The 14,655-nt window shown below is 26.1% G+C and overlaps 1 protein-coding gene across 1 annotated transcript in view; it reads right to left on the bottom strand.

Annotated features, from left to right (window-relative positions):
- Positions 1 to 14,655, bottom strand: part of LOC135924337 (phosphatidylinositol-binding clathrin assembly protein-like) — a gene marked incomplete at its 5' end in the record, with an annotated part of 57,873 nt that overhangs the window by 7,803 nt on the left and 35,415 nt on the right. The window contains 11 exons of the mRNA XM_065459395.1: positions 1,368 to 1,502; positions 2,566 to 2,677; positions 5,959 to 6,154; positions 6,690 to 7,014; positions 9,176 to 9,407; positions 11,349 to 11,491; positions 11,598 to 11,639; positions 12,128 to 12,234; positions 12,810 to 12,921; positions 14,209 to 14,265; positions 14,571 to 14,607. Coding sequence (XP_065315467.1) covers positions 1,368 to 1,502; positions 2,566 to 2,677; positions 5,959 to 6,154; positions 6,690 to 7,014; positions 9,176 to 9,407; positions 11,349 to 11,491; positions 11,598 to 11,639; positions 12,128 to 12,234; positions 12,810 to 12,921; positions 14,209 to 14,265; positions 14,571 to 14,607 — 1,498 coding nt within the window. The remainder of the gene's footprint in view (positions 1 to 1,367; positions 1,503 to 2,565; positions 2,678 to 5,958; positions 6,155 to 6,689; positions 7,015 to 9,175; positions 9,408 to 11,348; positions 11,492 to 11,597; positions 11,640 to 12,127; positions 12,235 to 12,809; positions 12,922 to 14,208; positions 14,266 to 14,570; positions 14,608 to 14,655) is intronic.

Genomic DNA, 14,655 nt, shown 5'->3' with positions numbered 1-14,655 from the left:
TCCTGGTAACGTAATTTTTCCAGCTGCGAACTATTAAAAAAAGGAACTGTTGTATGCATATTATATTTTACCGGATAAACAACCGATGTAATTTCAGGATAACGAATTTTCTTCTTATTTTTTTTGTTAAACCCAAATGTACTAATCGAGCAAAAATAACAATCCCACGAATGATTTCTTGCTACGTGCCAAAATGCAGGTTTCGAATAAGGCAAATATGACCGTTTTCCACTTACCCATGAATTAAAGGAATTATAAAATGTTTTACAAATGAAATTAGGGGCAAATGGTTTATCCAAATCGCAGAGTGGAATATTGTAATAAATTTCATAAATCCTTTGAATGATTGGAGAAATTTGACGATTTTGTGCGGGCTACAAAATTTAGAGATACACTTTAAACAAGGGGACCTCGGCATTAATTTTTTGTAGAATATTATATAAGGAGGGAATTTGAATAATATTTAAAATCCAATTTTAAAAAAAAATTAATGAAAGAAATTATGTTTATGAAAAATTAAGCGAAAAAAATAATTCTTCTCCTTTCTTCCTACTCGTTATTTGGCATTATTATTTATTGCCCATACTACGGGTTCAAGGTACTCCATTGGAAAATCAAAAACAAATATTCTTAAATACATCTAAAAAAGGTAAATATTAATAAAAAATATGAAAAAATTACCAATTATTGCATTTTAAATGAATTTTGCTTCTGCTCAATTCAAAAAGAGTACAAATTAAAAAAGTGGGTACAGATATCTGATTTTGGTATAAATTGATCATAAATGCATAAAATATTACTAAATACAACTAAAAAAGATAAATATTACCTTAATTTTGCTTTAAAAATGCTTTATGTAGAGAAAATTCAATAAAAGTGTACAAATTAAAAAGTTCGAAAATATATGTACCGATCTTTTTAATTTATAGATTTTGGTTGAATTTTCATAGCATAGAGTACTTTTGAAACATAATTTGAATTAATATATAATCTTGTGCATATTTGAAGCAAAATTATATAAAATTTATCTTCTAAAGTTAATAATTTTGATAATTTAAATTGAAAACTTAAGAACCCCAAAACGAAATTCTTTACTATTTTTCTCAAAAACCAATCGATAAAAAATTATAAAAATTAGTAAATTTATAAAGAAATATAAGTTTGACACTATCACCAATTTTCAGGGATTTTTATTCGATACTTTTTAAAATATATCCGTATAAAGGTCTAAATTTTACGATTTTTGAGATTTCGAAAAGTTGTCTTTATACGGTAATATTTTTAAAACTTGACGTGTGTTTTTATTTTCTTCTCTCATTTTTCTTGTCACACAGTGTTATATATATTAAAGAAGTTTGTAAAAAAACCAAAGGTTGTTGTGAAGATTGAGCTTGATTCTGTTGAAATGGATTTTTGACACCAGTGGCGGCATTTATCGGAGATGTAGATTGAAAAGTTGCCCAGTTACTACTGGGTAAATTATCATTGATAGTAGAAGGTTGCTATGTAAAAAATGGAATATATGGCATCATAAACTGGGACATAGAAGGGAATGTGGAAAAAATTATGGAACGTGAAGGGAACAGGAACGGTGATCTCGGGAACGTTCCCGAAATTTTGACATGAATGTTCCAAAAAATGATATTTAAAATTTCATAATTAAATATAATAACTCATTCAAGAATATTCGTTTTTTAAATTCTTAATTCCAGTTTGCTTCCATAACAATATTATTTTGTAATATGAGCTTTTAAAATTAAGATTATTTACAAAAAAATCTAAATCATATTTGAAATAATTTTAACTATTTTAATATAAATTTAATATTGTATTAAAATTATTATGAATAATATTGTTACAAAGTTAATACTGAAAGGCTAGTAATAGTTGTCAAGTTATTTGCTAAAAAAGACCAAATTTTATTAAAATGTAATAATACCCATTTAATATTTAAGGCGAAATCATGTGATGGCTTCCGATATTCTATAAATCACCCCCCCCCCAACACCCTGGACGGGACCATCTAATTGGTTTCAGAAAAAGGAACGCGTTCTAGAACCTTCCGAGGCATGGAATGACATACTTTATTTTGTTCAGAACAGGAATGTAAAAATGCTTTTTTTCCGAGTTCCCGATTATAAATAATATAACATCATTCATTTATATTTTTCAAATAAAACAATAAAATTTGTTAAACCAATAAATTAATCCAGTTTTTAACAACTAAAATGTTTTTTTTGGCTTTTGAGATAAAATTTATCAGAATTTTGGCTATATTTTAAAAAAAAATGAAGAGAATTTTGCGTCTATCAGTAATTATTGATTGAATGCGATCAGATCTATCACCATCTGGTGAAAATCGAAATCACTTTCAGATCTTATGTCTGGACCTTAAAGAAAATGGAATATACAATTTAATTCCAGATTTATACATTATTAATGATTTAGTACAGTTTTTCATTTTAAATTTACTAATTATTATGATTTCGTTTCCCCTTCCATAGAAGCATAGAATTATGTTAATTAAACCATGATAAACTATAATTTTAAATATAATATACTAACTTGTTGATTTTGTATCCAATTGAGGCTAGTCATAGTGTTAGGCGAGGACCTAAGAGGGAAAGCGTTAGATGATGATATATTGGTATTGTTATTTGTCCATTGATGAGTTGTTCTTTTAAAAATATATATATTTATCATTAATATACAGAACAAAAACTGGTATAAAATAACTATGCATAAATAAGGCATATTTTTATTACTCTTAGTTAGAGATTTAAAGGTAGGGAAATTTCACGAATATTCACTAAATATAAATCAGAGACCTGCAGGCCCGGCCCTAACCCAGGGTACACAAGCCGGGCATGAAATTTTTTTTAAAAAATATCCGGTCCGGGCCGTATATTTTAAAACCAAATATTTGAAAGCGCCATTAGCTATAAAAATAAATAAATATTTTTAAAAAATCCGGGGCGAGCCTGAAATTTTTTTTAAAAAAACCCGGGCTGGGCCAAAAATAATCTTTGAAAAAAAATCCGGGTCGGGCCGTACAGATGGTACCTCTGCAGGTCTTTGATATAAATTAAATATAAAATTTTTATTGCAAAAATTATAATTTATATTTTATAAAATATAATTATTTTACGATTATGACAATTGTCGCTTTTATATGGTATACATCTTAATTGAAATTTTAATTTAACATGTTAAAAATACATATTTTTCCATTAGCGTCAAAAAAATCTAATTATGATATGTCATTTTTCCAAGGAACATCTTCATTGAATTTATAATTTCACATCTTTACAATATAAATATTTTACTCTTTTTGGTCAAAAAATTTCAAAAATCTTAAATAATAACAAATATAACAATTGTCACATTAAAATATTATCCTTAAAAAGATCATATAAAATAACATAAAAAGGTTTAATATAAATATTTTTAAAAAAAATTATTTAGAAAATCCACCTTTTATAGATAATTTTACAAAAATGATTTAAAAAACTAAAAAAGATTTCACCTAAAAGATTGTTTATTATAATAAAATTCACAAAAGAATTCCTCAAAAAAGATTTAAAATTTGTTTCAAATCAAAATAGTTCAAAAATCTTTTTGCACTTCAAAAAATATTTCTTGCTTAAATTTTCGGCGTGAAAATCACTAATTGTAAAAAAATAATATTACAATACAGCTTATCATTTTTTTTAATTAAAAAAACATCAAATAAAAGAAATCCATTTTCATAATATAATGCCACTTTCGGTTTTAAGCTCGGCATTCGGTCAAATCATAATATTTTTTATGATAATGCTATATGTACACGTATAAACCAAAAATAAAGAATTTCCCATGAATAACGCCGGCAATGTAGTATTTAGTCATTGGGCCAGTGTCAAATTGGTTATCGGTCAAATCACGATATTTTAAAAATATATTTTGGGATGTTTTACATGTATTTATAGATAAATAAAACAAAATGGAACATATTTCAATTAATATTACTATCAAATTCAGTCGATCGATCATTTAATATTTGGTCGGTTTTGTGCTCGGCATTCGGTCAAATCATAATATTTTTAAAATGTTTTTTAGGATAATGCTTAACACCTAAATGTACACGTATAAACCAAAAATGAAGAGATTTTAATCAATAACGCCAGAAATATGTGCCATACAAATTTTCTATTATTTTTCGATTCTAAACCTACTCATTAATTAAATGTCAAAGAAACCTATATTTTTTAAAAATTTTTTAGGTTTTTCACTTGTATTTACACCCAAATATAAAAAAAAGCGCTAACCAATAATCATTCTGGTATTTTAAGATGATATATTCATATTTAGATACTTGTCCAATAAACCAAATAAGACGGCCAGCTGAACTCGTGGGTCATTAAAGGATGATAACGATTTCGTGGCCAGCGCTAGGATAATGGTGACCTCGGGCCGTTCAAGCTCAATGTCTATCAAGATACAATGGACTTGATAGCGATACTCCAGTGGGAGATCCATCTTGATACTCCAGTGGGAGAAATGGAATCGATAAGAATACTCCAAAATATCGATTGATAAATCGTTTTGATATTTTTATTCGACTGTATAAATTTCAATAATATATTTCAATTTAAGGAATAAAATTGCAAATTGCGTCATTTAATACTATTTTTTTTAGCTTTCACCTTTTCTGGTGGTAAGCTCCTTCACTATCTATCTCCACTTTATTACTCATGCTATCTATTATAATTTATATTTCTATTTCTGATCTCCATTTGTATTTCCCACCAGAGTATCGCTATCAAGTCCATTGTAACTTGGTAGACATTTGAACGGCCCCCGAGGTCACCATCATCCTAGCGCTGGCCAAGAAATCGTTATCATCTGACCCACGAGTTCAGCTGGCCGTCTTTTTTGGTTTATTAGACAAGTATCTAGCACCCGGCTGTCCAAGCTTGTCGGTGACCGGGATGGCATTTCTCAGCTCAGAAATTTATCATAGTCTATAGCCATCCGTCATCGAAGAAACCCCCGAAAATTTTTAATTCCTTACCAGGATTGAACCTGGGACCTTCGGTTTACAAGCATACATCACACACCACCGATTTAATCCTTACTACAAAAGTTAAAAAAAAGGTGGGGTCTATTTTACCCCTAATACAAAATTTTGTAGAAAAAACTTTTTATAAATATCATAAATAGAAATTTGTAGAAAAAACTATTTTAAAATATCTCATAAAAATTTGTAGAAAAAAATATTTTTAAAATATATTAAATAAAAATTTGTAGAAAAAACTTATTTAAAATATCTTAAATAAAATATATTAATTTTTAAAAAAAAATAAATATAAAGTGGCAATAACCTATAATATAAATAAAATAAATTATTTTAATAAAAAAATAATAATTAATATTAGGCTGCGATATATTTCGCGAAATAGTTTTCGCTATATTGTCTTCGCGATTTAAGTTTCGCGATAATGACTTGGCTATATAATTTTCGCAACGAGAAATAGAATAAAGAATGAAAGAGTCGAATTAATATCAATCAGGCAAACATACATTTAAAGGGTCACACAACAAATACATCATGTTCGGGATATCATCAAAAGAGTTCAGATTCCGATTTAACAATATAGTTGATTCTAATTCATTATCATCCCATAAAATTTAAAAATATGTGCTTCTTGTAATTACTAAAGTTATTCAAAAAAATAATGAAACGTTTACAGTGTATTTTTGTCTTTATTGTTTAATTATTTTATTTCTCCTTAGTTCCTCAAATTTAATAGTTATTCAATAAAAAAAATTGAAAGGTTTTAAGTGTATTTTGTGGTTATTTTTTAATTTTCCGTTATTTCTCCCAATTTTCCACAATTTTTCCGGCCCGGGGAAATTTCCCCAGAACCAATTTTCCAGGAATTTACGTCTCTACTCTTAGTTATAAAAGTAATAAACTTTTTTAGTGCTTGATCGTGACTCTGTATGTTAAAGGAAGCTGCTAGATTGGCGAGACTACTTTCCAAATCCCCCTTAACGATAACTTTGTTGGAATTGACCACGTCGTTTATTGGTGAAGAAGGTGATTTCATAATCGGTTTTTCATTTTTAGGCTTTAGGAAAAGGTTGTTGGAGCCATCGTTAGGAATGAATCCTTCATATGAATAAAATTAAATATGATTACATTTAACCCGACCCTAATAAACAATTTATGAGTTTGGCCCTTATATTTAAAGATGAGTAATTATTTAAAAAAAATTAATTAACTTTATCATTTACATAATCGAATGTTCGATATATTATAGAAATTATTCCTAAGCCCCTTGATTCCAGAAGAACACAGTTACATTTGTTATATATCATTTTAAGACTTATTATATTAAGAAATGGCCTATATGGAAATGCATGAGAGGGTTTTATGTATAATTAAGGACTTTGTTAATTGTGAGAATGTCTTGTAACATTAAGTCATGAAATTTAGATAGACATGGTCTCTCCTTTCAAGATTTTAACTGATATAGATCAAAACAGCCTCATATATTTCTTTGCAAGTCTCATATATTATAAATATGAGAGAACCAACCCTTATAAAGTTTTAACACTTTTAGAGTTCTGATCTCGGGTCCTAAGAATCTGCAATGTTTCTTGTTCTCTTATAAATATCTTAAGCATATAAATTAAAAACAAACCATTGGTCATCTTATTTCCAAGAGGCAAGGAGGGTGATAAGTCAAATACAGCGTCAAAATCTGTCGCAAACAAATCATTTTTAGGGTTAAAAGCATTTTGGCTTCTATTATTATTAGGTGGAAGGATGTTTCCGTTGAGGTTGTTAAAATTGCCAAAATTATTAGCTTTGTTAAATTTTTCTTCAGGAGACATTGCCATGAGGGAGTCGAAAATATCTATCGCTGGAGTTGGTTTGATATTGTTGGATTGTGGTTGTTTAATGTTGTAGGTGGAATGAATTGGTGTAGTTGATTGGCTTTTAGAAGCATTGGGTTGAAGAGATTGCTTCGAGAAAAAAAATGTATTTACATTTCAATATTATATAAGTAGTAATTGTGTGCAATCCAGAACAACTACAATATATAATTTGATTGTTTTAATATATAAACATTGTGGAAATTTCAACCCCTAAAAGAGGAAAATAAACGAGAGCTTTATACCCACGTAATATTCTATAGAAAATACTAATGTTGTTGAAGTTAGTTTTTTTTTAAAAATGATGACTGGGGTTCCTTTTATTTTTGATGAACTTTGAACGTGAATGCTTTCCTTTTTTTTGAAGAAGGCATTCATGTTTTAAGTTCGTTCAATTTTAAAAAATGCTTATTTTTATTCATTTGAAAATAAATATTAATCCGAATTTAAGAAAAAAGGTTTATTTTTTAATCAGTTTCCTTTGTCACATTTAAATTTTTTTAACCCACCAATATCTGTCCTATACTATAGTTTACTCAAATATAATAAATAGTTTAGTAACATCCTATAAAGTAAAAATTATTAAATGTATAAAATTCTTAATATCTTTTAGAATTGATATATAAATTTTATATATTAAAAATTAATAAGAAAATTTTTTATAAAGAAAAATAGTTTTCTTAACTATGTTATATTGTATTTATCTGTATCAAAATAAAATTATTAATTTAAAACATGGATATTGTGTTAAAAAATATATTCAGTTTTGAACGAACGTGAATGGTTCCTTTTTTGGAGGGCGAACATTGAAAGCATTCGATTTTTGTCAATGAATATTTACACGTTCTATTAGAAATGTTTACAGAACTAGTAAATCTAATTACTAATGAAGCAAAAATCATATAATGATGATGGGATAAAAAGAAAAGAAGAAAAACGATTGAGAAGGTAATTATATAACGTTAGAATTTAATTAACTGTTTGTATACATAAAAATAATGATAATAGTGTTTATAAGGCGTATAATGCTCCTTTTAAGTTTTATTTCAGATAATGTGTATTTTTAATAGTAGGGTTAAAGGCATGGTTTGAAAATAAAAATCGATTTTATTTCAATTTAATTTAATCTATCAAAATTCATCATACAAATCATTTGACATTTAACTACAAATATCTGAATGTTACTTAAATTTATTTTAGCAGTTTAACAAGTGATCAAATCTTATATTTGTAGTACTAAAAAATCAATATAACTAGTATTCCTTCTTAAATGTAAATTTCAACAACAAATTAAATATATACAATTTTATCATTTATTCTTTTAAAAGAAAATTTATTTTCCAGCTTTTTTAGTCCAAGCTTGTTTCTATTCGAATTAAGGTAAAAAGAGTAAAACATTCTTGCACCAAAGCTGCTATACCAATGAGTTGTTTGAAGATTAGGATTATTTATGCATTATCAGTGACAACAAATGTACTTTAGAATTTTCACCTATTAAGGTCCGAGACATTATTTATTATGAAAGGAGAAAGAAATATTTTATTCAATGTTTCTATTTGGCTTGGTGTTTAATTCTTAAGGTGTGCCAGTCATTGTTCGATAGAATCTGATATTTTACAATCTGATATGTTCGATAATTTTCTTGAATCCAGTATTTATAACTTTTTGACAAATTATTTTATGAATATTTTTTAGGATTTCTTCACAAATTTTACATAGTTTTGGCTATTGACTTAAATATAAATATGCTTGAATAGTACCTGTTAGTGTGTTTTATCTAACTTCATCAGGATTCTACTTAATATAGCATTAGCAAAATAATTTATCCTATATTTTCTCGTTTAAACTTATTATCTCTAAATCATTAAAAAAGAATAAATATATGAAAAGTTATCTATGTGTTAAAATATTTCCTAAATAAAAATTTATACTAATAGTATTATTCCTCATTTTCATCATGTTTTAAGTGCAGTATCCTATATGCTTAAAATTATTAAATTTAAAAAAGTTGCACTTTATAATGAAACCGATCTTTTAATATTTTTATATTTGTAAAATGTTCCAAATTTACTTTTTATATGAAAGCAGGATATCATATAAATAAGATATTACATAAATCCTCAAGTTTAAAGTTTTGGTCATATAAAATCCAACTTTTTTAAAAAAAAACGATTTAAATTTTTAATTTTTTGTCTTATTTTATAAAAAAATCAATGATTTAATACATCCTGATTAAAGTAATTTCGATTACCTTGTATTTATCAAGTCTCTTCGCTTCTTCCCTCAGGGCTTCCTGCTTGTCCTTTTCGTTGATTCCAGAGTCAGAATAATCCTCCTTGAAATCTTTGTAATCCCTAAACACGTTTCTCTCAAAGGAGTCGAAATTAGAAGCGCGCAATTTATCGTTTCGAGCTATTGAATCGTTGTACGTTCGGTTATTGTCATTCAGGGCTGCGAAAGCGTCTACGATTTCTGCCGGAGGGCTTTAAATATAAAAATATACCATTTATAGTGTTTCTAAGCATATATTTTTTCATTCATTTATATCATCATATAAACTATAAAAATAGCAAATGAAATGCACCATTTTTTTAATATGAATTGGGTAATTTACATAAATAATATTTATTTTTTTATTAATTTAAGCTTTTGTAACCAATTAATTTTAAACCTAAGAACCAAATGTAATTAAGAAATCAATATTTTTTATGTAAAAAATAGTAATTTTTTTATTTCTATAATAAATTTTAAAAAGTTTACGAAAATTGGTAGTATTAAATGAATTTTTTATGATTCCTCCCCGTGAAATTAGAATTCCGCAGATAACGCATTTTGCAAAATATCTTTGTCTTTTGTAAAATATTTCCATAATATAGATACCATATTTAAAAAAATTCTTTTATTTAAAGTATAAATAATAAAATTGGCGTTATTATTTAAAAAGATTTAAAATAAATAAAACTCTGAGTGTTCATTTCTATTTTTATAAAAAAACTTTTAAAATACTATAAATCTATTTTAAAAAATAAATTAAATTTAAGGGGTGCTGTGCATTTGCATTGTTTAAAAAAAAATTATTTAGAAAATATTATTAATGTAAAATAAATATACATAAAATAACAAAAAAAAGTAAAGTAAAAAGATCGGATCTGGTTTTTAAGGTTATCGGCCCGATCCGATATTTCTGGAAAGCGTTAAATATCGGTGCCGATCCGATATGATATTTAATATCGGCATAGCTCTAGTTTTTATTTTTAAGATATCAATTTTTATTTCGTTTTTATTGCAAACTTTTTTAAAATATTTATTCGATTTTTTGGTTCAAGTCAATTAATAAAATAAAATATGATCAGTTTTAAAAAATCCATCTATAAAACCCGCAACGAAACGATATATATTTCGAAACCAATATGAACCTTTATATCTATTAGCGGATTTATCTTAATTTAATACTTTTATTTTAATAAACATTTAATTTAGGGAAACAAACTCGTTATCATCTTTATAATTACCCTCAAAAAAAACGAACAAACTTGAACAAAATTTTCCAAATGTATTAATTTTACAATATTTAAGGTAAAATAATAAAATCAATTTGTAAATAATCATTATTTAATTATAACTTTAAACTTTAATAATAATATTAATAAACATCATGTTGACCACCTCAACAATATCTAAACGTTCGTTTGATTGTTGTTATATTCCGATCATGGACATGGAACGAAAAGTTCCGGACATATTCCAGAAAAGGGACTTGGGGGAAATTATAGAATAAGGACGAAATTGGAACGATAATTCTGGGAATGTTCCGTTCCAGAAAATGCCTAAATGAGAGCCATAAATTTAATATATAAAAAGGCCTATTAATAAATATTAGTTTTTTTCTTCCTTCTAGCTTCCTCCATATAACAATTTTGTTACCCATTATTTAGTAATAACATTTTTTTAATTCAAATATAATAATTATATTGTTAAATTTCAAGAGATGATTAGGTTTTAAGATTAATATCGATAGTTACATAGCAGATAATTTATATAACCCATCATTTTTATATTATTTTTTTTATAAAATTTTATAAAAGGAATTACGAATAGTTTACTATTTGTTTCGTTTTTGAATAGGACTACTCTAAAAATATAAGCCCTAGGCTAAACAAGCGTTCGGCAGGAGCGCTCTATGTAAGTGATACTTTATATTTAATAAAAATAATTCAGAAATTTGGAAATTAATACAAAGTTTATAAGATTAACATATTTTTAAAAGTGACTAGTTTGCTATTTTTCGCAAAATGTAATTAGTTACCGGTAACTACAACAATAATAAATTCATTCATATATTTTAGAAACTTCAAAGACAATTTTTAATTTATAATAAAAATAGGTGAAACATCAAATAATCAGAAAACGGTGTTAGTATTTACCCATTCGAAACAGTCTTATCACTAAATTTATCATGGCTAGTAGCGACTGAGGAAGATGATAGCTTTTTATCTTTCTTACTATTCGTAGAAGTGTCCAGATATGCCAAGTGCTGTTCCATGGACTCCAATAAACTTGTAGGAATCTTTTTTTTCCAAATATTGTTGGTAAAATTAAATCATGAAGAAATTTATTAATTAAAGAAGAGAATATTTTAAAATATAAATATTATATGGATAAAATACGAATACTTTAGTTATATCCGGAATATCACTTTTATCAATACCAGCAGCCTTTAGTAAATAATATTAAATCATTTTTTAAATATTTAAATATAAAAAATTTTTATATCTACAGTGAAGCCTTCATGCATAGTGACCATCTAGGTTGGTTATATTTTGGTCAATATAAAGCTATTTCAATATTATAGAACCTTTGATAAGCGTAAATAAGACTTGATAGTGGAGGGGCCGATTTAGGGTTAAAGATAGGGAGGCGGTATCGTTGAGTTCGGTCTCACTGTGTATCTTTCATCGGCATAACACAACAGTAAAATTATAATGAACAAATATATGAGCCAAGAAATGATGGTAAAAATATTCGCCAATAACTTTAAAAAAAATCAAACAATAAATTTTAAATAAATTGCCTAATCAAAAATATTTTTGTGGGGATTGCGTAATATTATTAATCGGTTATCGATAATTATATCACCACATTGCCAGATTAATCAGATTCAGAATTATATATTTTTACTTATATGATTTATATAAAAAATAACTTCGGCCGATTTTAGAAATTCAGAAACTCTGTCCATCCTCAGCAAAAAATTTTTGTAAATTTCGAGCGCTTCTTTGGATTGTTTTTTGTTCATGGTCCAATAAGCTTCTGTTTAAAAAAATATATATATTAAAATAAAATGCTAGATAAAATAAATATCAAAAATGGAAAGGGATTTATTTTTTATAAAAAATCAAATTTTTAAAAATTGTAAAGGGTAACTAAAAAGGTATTAAAATATAATTAAAAACAATAAAACTAAAGATTTCTTTTTTAAAAAATAATAAAATAACTCTATAGGAAAATGAATTCTTAGTTATGATTTAATATATATGGTATATCTGCGAATATGTCTCGGACAATTGATAAAATAATACTGAACAGATGAAATATTCCTATTTTAAAAATTATAATCCTTAGAAAAAGGGAATATATTTGTTTGGGTATAAATCGCGAAAACTCTAAGTTAAGAGAAAGAGTTATATATTAAAAGGAAAAGGATATATCAATCATTAAAATATTTGATATGCGTTTGTCTATAAGAGCTAATTTTGCATTAGATCTACTTAATCTTACCCTAATTATTTATTGGTTTTAAAATATAAACAATATATTTCACATCGAATATGCAAATTTGGATATTAATTTAAATATAATGTCTTTATAAAAAATTAAAAAATGACCTAATAAATTCATATTCCCGTCATTGTAACACGCAAAAAGTCGCACCAAATCGCGGAATAAAAGAATGAAACAGTTGTTGATTATGGCGTTGTTAATATCACAGGGATTGCACTTAATATTGTAATTTTAGGATTTACATGACATTTGTGTATATTTATTAAATCTATTTAAAGTTGAGGTCACATTAGTAAGATCGAATTGCCTATATATTTAAGAATTTCGTTCTTTTAAAAGTTAAAATTTTAAATAACAATTGTTTTCCAATGAGTCAAGATGATAAAGAACGGTCAATCCCATTAATTATAACTTGTCCTAAAGCTTGATAAAATTTTAAATTTTATAGACTAAATAGATTATTACAGTTCCAATTCTAAAAGCAAGAGATTGATATAAAAGGCTTTTATCCGTACCCGTTATAAACAAAAATAAACAATTTTTTGCCAGTAAATTTCCACTTATGACTAAAATATTATTAACATTTAAAAAAAATATATGTTCTTAACAGAGATTTTCTATCAAAACAATGTTTTTATTTTTCGAGATATTTCGGTACTGTTGGCTAGTTATTTCTATTAATCAGTTTACTTAAAAAATTAAAAACGTTTACAAAATAACCGACTAAGCGAATTTTGCACTTTACCAAACTTTTGATTTATAGGTTAATTGTTTTCCTGAAGAAATTAAAAGACAGATATACATTGAGTTGGCAGTATATTATGACACTAATTATATATATGAGACTTGAGGTAAAGAAAATAAAAAAATGCTTTAAAATGAATATTCATATGATAAACGACCAAATTCCTTATAGATGGTGGTGATAAATTGATCCAACAAATAATAAACATTTCGAGGACTTTCAAAAATTATGGAAGAAACTAAAATAAAATTCGTGTAGAGTGAAATAAAACACAAAATGTTTCATAATTTATGGTTTCAATGTTATTTTAATAAATGCTACTAATGTTGACTTTATATTATGGCTCTTAAATTATGTTTTCTTTGGGGAAAGTTTATAATTTTTTAAGTTAACTGATTGATAAAAGTTAACAAATTAACAGTTACCAAAATATACCAAAAAATAAAAACATTGTTATTGATTATAAATTCATAGAAATAGGTTCAAATTACTTTTAACATTTTATTTTTAAAATTAGCATTCTATTAAATTTTGATTCGCAATGATATTCAATTAAATAAGCGGCTCTATTTTTGTGAAAACCTCCACAAGGTAACCCCCAAGGGTGATTTTGTTTTGGTCAATATATGAAACTATTTTATAGTTATTTTTTAATAGGGTGTTAGCTCGAACAGATGAAGTAAAGAGGAAAGTGATAATCTTTGGAAATTTCATCATATATTTATTTAAAAAAATGAAACGGCATTATTTAATTTTACATTGAAATTAAGTAGAGCGTCCAATTGGTTTTGTAACACGGGTAATGATTTGATGAGCTGTAATTGTGAATTATTTTAAGATTAAATCAACTATTTAAAAAGAATAACACAATTTGGAGAATTCCGTATCAAATCAACTAAAAAGTCCTTAGTACGTAGATGACCATATAGGGTATAAATGACTACATCTACAGTGCCATCTTTCAATCTAATTTCGATGATTCCATATCCACTAATTTAATATATCGGATCGGATAGGTCGCTGGTATTTAGAAAGGGTTGGGTTTTAAAGTTGATTAGATGCGAAATTCTCGAGATAGAATCCTGGTGATAAATAATACTTTTTAAATTGTTTAAATCACCTTGTCTGGATTCATGGTCCTTAGAACACCGTCTTTCCTATATTATAATATAGAAATATAAAGTAAATATTAAATAATGATCTAA

The sequence above is a fragment of the Gordionus sp. m RMFG-2023 genome, chromosome 2 (assembly GCF_954871325.1).
Source record: "Gordionus sp. m RMFG-2023 chromosome 2, tfGorSpeb1-WG-v2, whole genome shotgun sequence".
NCBI classification, from domain to species: domain Eukaryota; kingdom Metazoa; phylum Nematomorpha; class Gordioida; order Chordodea; family Parachordodidae; genus Gordionus; species Gordionus sp. m RMFG-2023.
This window is presented reverse-complemented; position numbering and strand designations above follow the sequence as displayed.